Source organism: Dromiciops gliroides, chromosome 3, assembly GCF_019393635.1.
Source record: "Dromiciops gliroides isolate mDroGli1 chromosome 3, mDroGli1.pri, whole genome shotgun sequence".
Taxonomy (NCBI): domain Eukaryota; kingdom Metazoa; phylum Chordata; class Mammalia; order Microbiotheria; family Microbiotheriidae; genus Dromiciops; species Dromiciops gliroides.
Genome location: NC_057863.1, coordinates 378,131,078 through 378,145,795, shown reverse-complemented (window position 1 = coordinate 378,145,795; position 14,718 = coordinate 378,131,078). Strand labels below are relative to the sequence as shown.

Sequence of the window (14,718 nt, the reverse complement as noted above, 5' to 3'; positions counted from 1 at the left end):
TCTCTGGTTCCTAGTAGCTGCAAGTTGTCCAGCAGTAACCCTCGTTAGCATAAAAGACTCTAGAGTTAGGAATCAAGGCAGTTGGAGGCTTAGATAAAAATAGACATTCTCTAAAGAGGAAAGCAGTGGAGGGCAGCTAGGTGGTACAGTGGATAAAGCACCAGCCCTGGATTCAGGAGGACCTGAGTTCAAATCCAATCTCAGACACTTGACAAATACTAGCTGTGTGATTCTGGGCAAGTCACTTAACCCTCATTGCCCCACCAAAAAAAAAAAAAAAAAGAGGAAAGCAGTGAAAAGCTGGTAGGGAGGAGTGGAGGTATGAATTTTCAGGAGATCTTGAGAATGGAAGGAAGGATTAAGTGCATCATCCTAAAGTACTCAGAAGCCACTCATCAAGCTTCAAATGCCAAAGACAGTGGACAGAATGTCTATTCGGAAGAAAAAAGTAACTCCCCTCTTGCAATTATGCTAATTTTATACATGTAAATTGTATTTCTAAGTTTAAAAAATATTTTTTTAATTTAAAAAAAAGGAAAAAAAAGAAATTTTTCTGAGCCTCAATTTCTTTTTTTTTAATAATAAATATTTTTATTTAAAGTTTTGAGTTCCAAATTGTGTTCCTCCTCTGCTCCCTCCCCTTCCCCATCCCTGATGTGGTAAGCAAGTAGATATAGGTTATACATGTGCAAATTATGTAAAACATTACCATATTAGTCATTTTGTATAAGAAAACTTGAATCAAAGAAAAACTGAAAGAGTGAAAAATAGCAAGCTTCAGTTTGTGTTCCATCACTGTGTTCAGTTTTTTCATTGGAGGTGGATAGTATGCTTTATCATTAGTCCTTTGGAATTGTCTTGGATCTTTATATTGCTGAGAATAGTTAAGTTGTTCACAGTTCTTCATCAAACAATATTGCTGTCACTGTGCACAATATTCTCCTGGTTCTGCTCACTTCACTATACATCAGTTTGTACAAGTCTTTCCAGGCCTTTTGAAATCATCCTGCCTTGTCATTTCTTATACCACAATAATATTCCATCACAATCATATACCATAGCTTGGTTAGCCATTCCCCAGTTGAAGGGCATTCCTTTGATTTCCAATTCTTAGCCACCACAAAAAGAGCTGGTATAAATATTGTTGTACAAATAGGTCTTTTTTTCTATTTTGAGGGACGTCTTTGGGATATAAACCTAGTAGTGGGGGCAGCTAGGTGGCACAGTGGATAAAGCACTGGCCCTGGATTCAGGAGGCCCTGAGTTCCAATCTAACCTCAGACACTTGACACTTACTAGCTGTGTGACCCTGGGCAAGTCACTTAACCCTCATTGCCCCGCAAAAAAACCCAAAAAAACAAAAAAACAAAAATAAACCTAGTAGTGGTATTGCTGGATCAAAGGATATGCACTGTTCTATAATTCTTTCGGCATAGTTCCAAATTGCTCTCCAGAATGGTTGGATCTTTTCACAATTCCACCAACAGTGGATTAGCATCCCAGTTTTCCCACATCCCCTCCAACATCCAATATTATCCTTTTTTGTTATTGTTGTTATATTTGCCCCTCTGTGTATGTGTGAAGTGATATCCCAGAGTTGTTTTAATTTGCATTTCTCTGATCAATAGTGATTTAAGGGGCAGCTAGGTAGTGTGGTGGATAGAGCACAGGCCCTGGATTCAGGAGGACCTGAGTTCAAATCCAGCCTCAGACACTTAACACTAGCTGTGTGACCCTGGGCAAGTCCCTTAACCCCAATTGCCTCACCAAAAAAAAAAAATTAGTTTTTAAAGCATTTTTTCATCTGATTATAGATAGCTGTGATTTCTTTGTCTGAAAACTGCCTGTTCATATCCTTTGACAATTTATGAATTGGGGAGAGCCTCAATTTCTTAATCAGTAAAATTGTAATAATAATATCAGGCTATTTCTGTTTAGAGTTATATTTCTGGGAATGTGATGGGCATCCTTAAATCTATATAATAATTGAATGCATTTTATTATAGCTCTATTGAGTTTGCTGCTCATGCTGCTAATGAAATCTGTGGATGATAAAAGAGTCAACTATTCACATAATAGAGGTGCATTAACTTTTTCAGACCAATAATATATTCGTTTACTAAGTTATCTCCTGAAACATTTGAAATATAACCTAAGAATGCTAAAAAAATATGTAATGGGGCAACAAGATAATGACCCTTCAACTGATTAACAAGCAGTTTATTTCCTTTTCACTAACAAGATTGTTAATAATATTAAGAACTTCTTAAGTGCTTGAGCTCAAAGGGAGTTATGTGACATTAACATCACCAAAAACAAATTGGAGGGGGAGATCCTGGGAATTATTACTATTATAGAATTCCCCATTTTTTTTTTTGTTTTGTTTTTTGGTTTTTTTTAGTGAGGCAATTGGGGTTAAGTGACTTGCCCAGGGTCACACAGCTAGTAAGTGTTAAGTGTCTGAGGCCGGATTTGAACTCAGGTACTCCTGACTCCAGGGCCGGTGCTCTATCCACTGTGCCACCTAGCTGCCCCTAGAATTCCCCATTTTAAAAGTATATAAGCAGGAAAACCCAGGACTTGCCTGTTAACAAAGTTTTCTTTCAAGGGTAACTACAGCAAACTTACCCCAAAATATCTTCTCCATGGGCTGCCATGGTGCATGAAATTTCCAACCATACCTAGAGTTACTTCTTGGGTTAAAATATCATCACCAAATATGGCCTATGAAAATATAAATGTATTACATTAACTCATTATCCCATGAATTTATATCATTATATCAAATAGAAATCTGTCATTCAAGGCACTAAGGTACAAGTACTTATCTATGACTTCTGATCAGGGAATAAGGAGCGGAAGATAAAGGTCTAGAATACTGCTAGAGAGGAAACTAATAAGGGGACCTAACAGTCAAGGATAGCATGAGGGCCCTGGATGCCTGGGTGAGGAAGGGGGATGGCAGGGAGGAGATACTGTGAATTACTCAAAACTACATCTGTATGATGACATCAAGACAATAGCACAGGTGGATTTAACTACACTCTTCCAAATTTCATTCATCTAGATAAATTTACAATATAATCACCTTTGCTATTAATAGTATTGAGGCAAGATTAGTACTGAGAAACAATTCAATTCTTTTTTTAAATCTTATTAAGCATTTATTGATTACCTACTACCAACTAAAACTCTGCAAAGTACTATGGGAAATCACCGTTTAAGATACAGTTCTACTCAATTAGACTAACATTTTGACTCACCATTCTATACTCTGTGACCCAGGAACACTGGCCTCCTTGCTATTCTTCACACAAATAGCTCCATCTCCCAACTTCAGGAATTTTTACTGGCTGTCCCCCATGCCTGGAATTCTCTTCCTCCCCATTTCTACCTCTTGATTTCCCTGGCTTCCTGTAAGTCTTAGCTTCTGCAGGAGGCACAAAGCCTTTCCCATTCCTCCTTCATTTTAATGTCTTCTTTCTATTGATTATCTCCAATCGATCCTAGATTTTGTACATACTTGTTTGCATGTTGTCTCCCCTAACCAAAGGAAAAAACTGAAGATATAAAGGTAGAAGCATTTAAAATGACTGATGAGTCCATAAGTATAACTACAGAGCACCAAAGGAATTTTACCAAGCCCTATGTATATCCATGTCTGGTTTTCTCATTGTTGGCATTTCCAAAGGTACTGGGGGGGGGCCTCCAATCCTAGAACAGTATATTTGGAAAGAGCTCTAGCTCCTTTTGTCATCCTAAGTATAACATAGAGTAAGGCCCCTGTCAAGGGCCATCAGACACATAACATTTTTCATCAGTGACTTGAATGAAGGTATAGATGGCATGTTTATTAAATCAGATTAGAAATGCAGTTGAGTGGGATAGCTAGCACATGAAATTAACAGTCAAAAACCCAGAAGCTTTCACAAGATTAAAATGATGAAATTAATAAGATGATATCATATGTATAAATGTAAAGTTCTATAATAAATGTTTCAACAATCAACTGTGCAAGCATAGATGGGAGAAAAGAGGTATGAATAACCAATAGCTCATAAGAAAAAAAATCTGGGGTTTTAATGGACTAAGACTTCAATTTGACTCAATAATATAATATGACATCCAAAACAGGTCATGTGGTAAGGCAGCTAGATGGTGCAATGGATAGAGCACAGGTCTTGAGTTAGGAAATTGTTATCATTCAGTTGTTTCAGTCAAGTTCAACTCTTTGTGACCCCATTTTGAGTTTTCTTCACAGATTTGCTGGAGTTGTTTGCAGTTTCCTTCTCCATCTTATTTTACAAATGAGGAAACTGCAGAAAATAAGATTAAGTTACTTGCCCAGGGTCACACAGTTAGTACATGTCTGAGGCCAGATTTGAATTCAGAAAGATGAGTCTTCTTGACTGTGGGCCTAGCAGCCTATCCACTGTGCCACTTAGCTAAAGAGTTAGGAAGACCTGAGTTCAAATTGTGCCTGATTTGCTCTGCAAAACAGGAAAAATAACAGCACATACCTTGAAGGGTTATGTGGATCAGATGAAATAATTCAAAAACATTTAGTGCAGCCTGGCACATATTAAGTGCTATATAAATGTTAACCATTATTATTATATTGCACAAAGGGACCACATCTGGGGTTTTTGTATTCAATTCTTGTTGTCACTTATGCTATTATCCCATTTTACAGTTGAGGAAACTGAGGCAAACAGAGGTTTAAGTGACTTGCCCAAGGTCCCACAGCTAATGTCTAGTGCAGTATTTGAACTCAGGTCTTCCTGACTCCAGGCCCAGTGCTCTATATACTATGCCACCTAGCTGCCCATACTGCTCCTTCCTATACAGAATGCATTGTCTCCCCTATTAGAATGTGAGCTCCTTGAGAGCAAGAACTAGCTTGCTTTCTGCTATGGATCCCCAGAGCTTTGTACAGTGTTCTACACATAGGAAATGCTTAATAAATACTTTTCTTGTTATTCATTTAAATACTTGAAGGGCTATCATGTGGAAGAAGGATCCAATGTGTTTTGCTTGACCCAAGAGAGTAGAACCAGGACTGTGGACGGAAGATAAAGAAGCAGATTTTAGCTCAAGATAGAGGGTAGGGGACCTTTCTAGTAATTAAAACGATCCTAAATTCAACTAGGCTGCTATACTGGGGGAGATTCCCTTCCATCAGAGGTCTTCAGATGGAAGGTATATGACATGTTGTGAGGGATGTCAGTCAGGATCCTTTTTCCCATATAGGTTTGACTATTTGGTTTCTGAGACTGTTTGGTTTCTGTTGTTGTTTGTCTTTATTTCTCAAAGAAGACCATGATTTCAAGGTGATGTTATGACTTACGCTGAATTGGATTTAAGTTAGGGAGGGCTATACAAGATAACCAACCTTGAAGACAGTGCCAGATGTTTGAGGCAATCAGTGTTAAGTGACTTGCCCAGGGTCACACAGCTAGTAAGTGTCTGAGGTAAGATTTGAACTTAGGTCCTCCCAACTTCGGGGTCAGTGCTCTATTCACTGCACCACCTAGGTTATTTGCTAAATTTGAGAGTATACAGTTAACTCCTACATGTTTTTAATAATGTGGGTTATAGAAAATATCTAGAAGAAATAATTATATTGGGGCAGGTAGGTGGTACGGTGGATAAAGCACCAACCCTTGATTCAGGAGGATCTGAGTTCAAATGTGACCTCAGACACTTGACACTTACTAGCCGTGTGACCCTGAGCAAGTCACTTAACCCTCATTACCACCCCCCACCAAAAAAACCAGAAATAATTATATATCACCTCAGCTTCTGGTATTATGGAACCAGAAAACCATAGTAGAGGCAAAGGCAGGGAAGTATAGATCAGTAAGTAGTATTAGGAGTAGACCCAGATCCCAGTGTCAGCTCTGCCACTAACAAGCTATGTAGGTGAGTATTTTAACCTCTCTGGGCCTGTTTTCTCATCTGTAAAATGAGAGGGTTGGACCAGATGATCCCTAATGTCCTTGCTGATGTTAAAATTCTGTGAAATTACTTCAAAAGAACAAAATTTTAGAAAATTTTCAGAAGGAACAATTTTCATTTCTGCTTTTGAATTATGTTTTCTCTCTATTCAAGCAGAATAGATCTGACTGCAAATTACCAATATCAAAGTAGGTTATTGTAACACTAGGAATGGGGGCACTGGGAACTAGAAAAATAAATTAATTTCTAAATCTGATTTTCATAGGCAAGGAGTTGACAAATATAATGTAAACATTCAAATTTTTAAAATGCATAATGTAATAGGAGGGTTTTAGAACTGCAAAAAGTTGTGAGGGGCTGTTTAGGGTTTTTTAAGGGGGCTTAGAAATAAGGGCAAATGATTCTCCACTGAACAGCAAGCAGGCAATTTAAGAAAGGATCAGCTGTTTGCACAGATGTACTGAGACATAACTTTTGTTCTTTGTGGGACTTCCATCAGCAGGAGTTGAGAATGTTAATTTCCTCGCTTTGGTATAGCAATGAGTACAAAATTCAGGAACAGATTTGTTGATCCATCATGCCTTGTCTTCAAACTTTCTTTCAAACTATTTCATATAAATTATATTTTTTAAATCTTTATAAATTTTATGGGTTTTATTAAATGAACTATCATTTGGGCTTCTAACAACTCAAATTTAAAGTGCTAAAGTTATATTTAATGGTTTATTTGAATATAGTCCTACTTCTTTTTCCTCTTTGTCATCAAGATTTGTTAATTTACTTGACAGAAAAAAATTTGAAAAAAAATTAAAATAAAAAAATTTACTTGACAGACATTTGCATTGTATGAAATTACCCAATTGTATTAAGACCAGGGATACAATTCTAATTTTTAAAATGACTGTGTTATGTCAATGAAATGAAAACTCAGACTCATCCTGAGTTATAAATGGGGTCCATTATGGTTGACACATTAAAAAAAAAACCTGTCATTATTTTTAGCTAAAATCTAACTCCCCCAAGACTATGCTTCATTCTGGTGTCACAGAATCTGTGGCTGCATAGCTCAGGCACTTAGAGTATGTGATTAATAAGACTAAAATGATGCCTCTTACTTGTTCATGTCCTGTAGTCTTTTGGGGGGGGGCGGGGCAATGGGAGTTAAGTGATTTGCCCAGGGTCACACAACTAATAAATGTCAAGTGTCTGAGGCCAGATTTGAACTCAGGTCCTCCTGAATCCAGGGCTGGAACTTTATCCACTGTGTCACCTAGCTGCCCCCATGTCCAATAGTCTTAAAAATGCCCTGATCATGAGCACTTGCAAGGAATGCAGATGAATTGGGTCAAGCCTGTTATTACCCCTGGAAAAATAACCCAACATGATGGCTTCACTGACAGGAAATCAAGTAGCATCACTTTCATATAAAGAGAAGTGTAGTCAATGAAGGAATTATCCTTAAAAAACATAAGTGATCTTACTGACAATGTAATTTGTTCAACAAAGGAGGTAATGAGTTTTTAATACTATCCTACTTATTTGATTCACAAAGCATCACAAAATGAGTACTGAAGCAACATCATTCAAAAAAAAAAAAAAGGAGACCAATTTGGTGAAAGTTATTTGTTTGGGGTTGATTGGTTGTTTTAAGAAAGAACAGGGGCAGCTAGGTGGTGCAGTGGATAGAGCACCAGCCCTGGATTCAGGAGGACCTGAGTTCAAATATGGCCTCAGATACGTGACACTTACTAGCTGTGTGACCCTGAGCAAGTCACTTAACCCTCATTGCTCCAAAAAGAATAGAGTGGAAAGAGCACCAGATTTATAATCAAGGAATCTAGCTTCCAGTTTTACATCTGCCACTTATGTGACTGCCTGTGTAGCTTTAGGTGAGTCATTTCATTTTGGGAGGCTCCAGCTCATCTGTAAAATTACAGGTTTGAACTGTACAGCCTATACCCTTAAAAATCGTGCATGTTTTGTGTGCAATGATTATTTTTCAGAAATTATTTCATTAGATACAATCATGTTGCTTTAAGCCCAAGGCCATCCATATTTTTGTATCAGGTAGAAGCCTTCATTTTTAGGTTAACATTCTATATTTTCCTCCGGTTCTCTTAAACTACTCGTTTTTTGTAGCTTTAGGAGACACCATGGTGACATCTACTGGAGATAAAATGTTAGGATGAATTTTTAAAAACCTTCAAAACAAGCAAAATCTCTTTTCAGTCTCAAAATATCCTGGTCATTGTATTTTATATTTCCATTGACATGAAAGAGGATAAATCAAATGTAGGCATAGTTTCTTGTTTTAAAGAAGTATTTTCCAAAAGTTGATTTACCATAGGTAGTTTGGTATCCAATCAAGTTATAGATTTTTTTAAAACCACATCTTTCTGTTTTCAGGATAAAGTCCTTTTGGGAACTGATTATCCCTTTCCCCTAGGAGATTTAGAAGCTGGAAAACTGATAGAGTCTATGGAAGAATTTGATGATGAAGCAAAGGTATGGTATTTGAGCTTTGGTTTTGCTTCCATATCAGGTTGGGATTGAGCCCACACCAAAAAGGTTCAGGGGGGCAGCTAGATGGCACAGTGAATAAAGCACCAGCCCTGGATTCAGGAGGACCTGAGTTCAAATCAGGCCTCAGACACTTGACACTTACTAGCTGTGTGACCCTGGGCAAGTCACTTAACCTTCATTGCCCTGCAAAAAAGCAAAAAAAAAAAAAAAGGTTCAAAAGCTATGACTCTTTTAAAAGTGTCACAGAAGTGTTGATGTGGTTGTCATTGGGTATTTTATAATTAACAGCATTGGATTAGTCATTGGATCACAATGTTTGATAATCCATAAAGTAGAAAGTGTTATTCTGTCTCCAGAGACAGTTAGATGGCCCAGTGGATAGAGCACTGTACCCAGCTGGAGTCAGATAGAACTGAGGTCAAATCTGGCTTCACACACTACTAGCTATGTTACTTTGGGCAAGTCATTTAAGTTTTGCTTAACTCCATTTCCTCATCTGTAAAATGGAGATAATAATAGTATTTACCTACCTTGCAGGCTTGTTGTGAGGATAAAATGAAATAACATTTGTAAAAAGCACAGTGCTTCGGGGCAGCTAGGTGGTGCAGTGGATAGAGCACTGGCCCTGGAGTCAGGAGTACCTGAGTTCAAATCCAACCTCAGATACTTAACACTTACTAGCTGTGTGACCCTGGGCAAGTCACTTAACCCCAATTGCCTCACTAAAAAAAAAAAAAAAAAGCACAGTGCCTGGCACTTAGTAGGTACTATAAAAATGTTTATTCCCTTCCCTCCCATTTAACTTCTCCCTTCCTCAGTTTTCTCATTTGTAAACTGGGAATAATAATAGTACCTGCTTTTCAGGTTGTTGTGGAGATCAAATAAGATAATATTTGTAAAGTACTTTGTAAACCATAAAGCACTATGAAAATGCTAGCTGTTATCATTGTTATTATTATAAACAGTTAATTTCACATGGTTTGAAGGAAGGTAAAAAGGCAGTTTCAACTAATTGCAACCAAAATGGATAATGGATACAGATGGATAGTGGATATAGAAGCATCTCCTAATGTTCATTTATATTTCCAAGTCAGATAAGTGTTAGAAAATTTGTCAGTTATCTTTTGCTTCTATTTCAAAGCAAGCCCTACTGCCATGATCCTGTTTTACTCCAGTGTCTAAATTCTTGAAGACCCAGAAACCAACTAATCAAGACCGTCAAAATAGCTGGAGTTTTATGAAACAAGGTGCTATTAGGGATCTATTTACTAAGCCTTTTCCAGAGATTATGTCCTAGCATTAGTATAGAATTGCCTAGTGTCCTACAAACTTTATATCCACAATGTCACATCATAAATGCATGAAAACAGTGAAGTATAGTCAACTTAGATTTGAAATCAGTGGATGTAACTGTAAAGAAAGTCTGGTTTTGCTGCTTATTAACCTTGAGTAAGTCACATCTCTGGACCTCAATTTTCTCATCAAACGAAGGGGCTTGGACTGATGGTCCCTGAGATTCCTTCCAACTCTAAATTGGTCTATCATTTGGTTTTGATACTTGTGAGCAAATAATCTAGCCCCACTAAGCCTGTTTCCTCAACCACAGAATGAATGGGCTGGACAAGATGGTTTCTAAAGTCTTTTATGGCTCTAAATCTGTGACTAAAATTAAAATTACAAGGCACTGCAATATCTTGAATCACAATCAGGGTTCTCCACTTACTTAGTACAGAAAAACATTCTAATATGCTTTAAAGAACTGTGAAAGGGAAGGGAGGAAGAGAAGAGGAGCTATTTCAGACATAAGGATTAAAACTTAAAGAGTTTTCTACATAGTGTCGGTTAATCAGAAAATGAAATTCATTTCATTACCCAAACATTCTACTCAATTGAGATTTTGATATGCTTTTAAGGAATCATTCTTCAGGAAATAAAAATCCTGACAGCAAAGGACCTTCTGAGGACATTGTACTAGAGGGATTTTTTGCTGGAAAATCAGTATAAACTCCTCTTATGAGGTAAAGCAAGTGGTTCCTCAGGGCTGCATGGGTCAAGTGAGTTGAGCCCAGGTTAGGCTAGGGGAAATACACTGAGTAACTGGTATAAACACTCCTTTATCAGCCATTTGTCTGTATGTACATGTATAGGTATATAGTCATACTATATACCTTTATCTAAAGTAGCACAGACCACTGCCACTGGAGTCAGATGACCTGGGTCCAAACCCCACCTCTTATACTAATGCAAAATCATTTGACTTCCATTGGCTTCATTTGCCTCATCTGTAAAATGAAGGTATTGGACAAGATGGAATCTAAAGGCCTTTCTAGTTCTAAATCTAAGATCCTATGAACATCCTTCATGAACTTTCTATCTGCCTCATACTCTATATGGCAAAGGATTTTAGAGTTTATGGACTTTTTTTTAAAATTTAAATAGCTATGTTTCAATATAAATGGTTTCGTCTGTGATCCTAAGTATTTTATTTCATGCATTTAAAGGCATTCTGAGAAGGGGCGGGCTCACAGGCTTCACCAGATGAACATAAAAATAATTAAGAACTTCTGCTTTGGGAGCAGCTAGGTGGTTCAGTGGATAGAGCGCTAGCCCTGGATTCAGGAGGACCTGAGTTCAAATCTGACCTCAGACACTTGACATTTACTAGCTGTGTGACCCTGAGCAAGTCACAAGCCTCATTGCCCTGCCCCCCCCCAAAAAAAAAACCCACCTCTGCTTTATGGGACTGTAGTGCAAACTTGCAAAGCTAAGTTCTTATACTCCTTGTGTCATGGAGAGTCTCTTGGTGACATTGATATAGTTTCTTTCACAAATGTAAAAGGAAGGTTAAGAAAAGATTTTAATCCTCATTTCTACCTTATATGAAAATTATGATGAAATTTTAACATGCCCATCAATACTTATCATATAATTTCCATTCATGTCTTCCTGTGATGAGTCAAATTAGCTTGTCTTCATTTAGTCGTCCAGAAAATCAAACAAAAAATGTATATTACTGATTGACACGCTTAGAAGTAGAAGGATACGGTAGAACAATGTTATTTGAATTGTCAGTTCCAGGATCCTACAAGCCTAAATCATAGTTGGTCTCTGTGACTAGGGCCTTATGTCAATAAAAAGTTGGACTGGATCATTTTCAAGATTCCTTCCAGCTCTAACATCTTATCATTCCCTAGTTTCCCAAAAAGGTTTCCCAAATGCAGGTCCCATGACCAGCAGCATTCCATAAGAAACTATTTTGATGATCTACAAAGCTTTAAATACAAAAGGCCCTACGCTCAAATTAGAAGTTCTGACATTTATCAGCTGTGCCACACCGGGTAAGCAGTTTTATGACTCAGTTTCCTTATGTGGAAAAAAGAACACTAATATTGTATTACCTATATAATGGGGTTGTAAAGTGTTGTGTAAACTTTAAAGCACTAAATGTCAGTCAGACAAAAATCATGTATTAAATTCCTACTCTGTGCCAGTCACTATACTAAGCACTAGAGTTACAAAAAGAGGCAAAAGACAGGGAGCTCACAATCTAATGGAGAAGACAGCAAACAAATATGTACAATCAAGCTATAGACAGGATAAATAAGTTAAATAAACAGAGTGCATGAATGTGTTATTATATATGATATAATTTTAAATGTGTGTATATATATATATATATATATATATATATATATATATATATATATATATAAACTTAAACAACTTATTTTCTTCTCCCTATATCTGGTCTTTGGAAAGAGAGAGGAAGGGCAGGTAGTACATTAAGATGGAGAATTTAGACATTTTAATAGTCCAGAGTATACTTTAGTTTAAGCTAGGAAACATTCATTGCTCTGGAGACTTCCACTACAATAAAAGGATGGATATTTTAGAGATACTGTAGCTTCCAAATCCACCTTTTTTTTGTCCTAGGATGACAGAGTTCTAATCTCCAAATTCTCACATCATAAACCAATAAGATTTTGGTAAGATATTCACTAAGGTATTTTCTCTTATACTGAGGCAAGGTCTTAAAAAATTATAACTATGCAACATAGGTTCCACACACCATAGATACTTAATACATTTTTTCAAATGAGTTGATTGCACTTAAAATAGGTAATGTTGCCAGGAATGGTGGTACATGCCTATAATCCCTGCTACTGAGGAAGGCTAAGGCTACAGGAGGCTTAGTTGATGAACTTAGTCCCTCATCAATATGGTGGACCCCAATGAACTGGAGCCCAAGAAAGGGCAAACTGGCCCAGGTCAGAAATGGATCAGGTCAAAGCTTCAATGCAGAACAGCAATAGGATTGGGACTGTAAGTGTCCACTGTACTTGTAGCCTGAATGAGCTAGAGACCCAGTCATCATGGTCATCATTATCAGCATCATCAATAGTAATAATAATAAGAGGAAGTGTAGCATAGTAGATAAAGTATTGTACTTAAAATCAGGAAGGCTGGGTTCAAATCCAATCTCTGATACCTATTAGCTGTGTGACTATGAACATCAACTAAGCTTCCTGAGGCAACTTTCCAAAACTCTACGTGATAGATGGTTTGCAGAAACAAGTCCTTGATGTATTGTCTTAACAACCATCAGTAACACTTTAAATTTTTTTTCTTTTTCTTTTTCAGGATAAACTCAAAGCTGGCAATGCTTTGGCATTTTTAGGTCTCGAGAAAAAACAATTTGAATGACTGAATTTACTACTGAGATAAAACTTTAAGAGGACAACCTATTTTTCTCTGCTTCTATGTCATCTATGTTGCTATAAATTCTGTTGTGAACTCTATTTCCAGAAATAGAACATTCTCAAACATCAAATTATTCACAACTAAAATTATTCACCACTTTCTTCATTTTTCTATAAAGCATTTCACACAAGAAATGAAAAGTCTGAGCAATTAGTACAATGTACCTATTCTTCTCAAACCATTTTAACCCCATGTGGCAGAATAGTTAAACGTCTGATGAAGGATCCAAAACAATATGTAGCCTTCCAGGTCACTCTCTTTTCAGTTACAAATATGTCTATGGTATTGTTGGGGTATTGGTGTATTCGAACCAAGATAACACTAATGTCAGTTTCACCAAGCTTCTACCAATATTGGTTTTATTAAGCTTGAAGACTGAAATCAAAGCAATGTCATTTGACAATAATGAGAACATAACAGAGAACCAAATCAGGGATAAAATGTTCTTGGCATCCATTCCCAAATAGCTGTTGTTTCCTTATGTCTCACATGCATCTCAGCTCCTAATTTACTACTCTGTCTCCCCAATAGAACAGTAAGAGGAATGCACTAATCACCCATAGACAGTGTTAAGGGAATTCAATAAGGTAAAAGAGTCATTTTCTTCTTTCTTTTGGTTAACCTCCATAATCATCCTACCCTGTATCTCTTCTTTGGAACACTCCCCACTTGTTTTTCAAAACCTACCATGCTGAGAGGTTCCTCACACTGTACCCTCACATACATTCTTGGGGATCTAGTTTCAGAAAGAACATGTAATCCATATTTGGACATTCCCCCTTAAACATATTCTTGTTTTAAACGTCTATGATTATGACCTGGAAAGACTGATATGAACTGATGTATAGTGAAGTGAGCAGAACCAAGAAAACATTGTGCACAGCGACAGCAATATTGTTTGATGAAGAACTGTGAATGACTTAACAATTCTCAGAAATACATGATTCAAGATAATCCCAAAGGACTAATGATGAAGCATAATTTCTACCTCCAAAGAAAGAAATTATATTGATTGAACACAGACTGAAGCATGCTATTTTTCACTTTGTTCTCAATTTTTTCTTTTATTCAAGTTTTCTTATACAAAATTATTAATATGGTAATGTTTTACATAATTGTGCATGTATAACCTGTATCTGACTGCTTATTGCCTCAGGTAAGAGGGAGGGAAGGGAGGGATGGAGGAATAAAATTTGGAACTCAAAACTTCAAATAAAAATATTTATTGGGAGCAGCTAGGTGATGCAGTGGATAAAGCACCAGCCCTGGATTCAGGAAGACCTGAATTAAAGTTCTACCTCAGACACTTGACACTTACAAGCTGTGCGACCCTGGGCAAGTCACTTAACCCCCATTGCCCCATAAAAAAAAATTTTTAATAAAAATAAAATGCTATGGTTAGTCTCTATTTGGAAGAACAAAATGTAAAAAAGGCCCCCAATTTTCTGTCCACAGCGTATATTTATTGAACAGTGC

General features: G+C 37.0%; 1 protein-coding gene across 2 annotated transcripts in view; it reads left to right on the top strand.

Annotated features, from left to right (window-relative positions):
* Positions 1-14,168, top strand: part of ACMSD (aminocarboxymuconate semialdehyde decarboxylase) — a 90,580-nt gene extending 76,412 nt beyond the window's left edge. For both annotated transcript variants that reach the window (XM_043990547.1, XM_043990549.1), the window contains 2 exons: positions 8,365-8,463; positions 13,123-14,168. In XM_043990547.1, coding sequence (XP_043846482.1) covers positions 8,365-8,463; positions 13,123-13,185 — 162 coding nt within the window. In that variant the 3' untranslated portion in view covers positions 13,186-14,168. The remainder of the gene's footprint in view (positions 1-8,364; positions 8,464-13,122) is intronic.
* Positions 14,169-14,718: the final 550 nt, after the last annotated feature.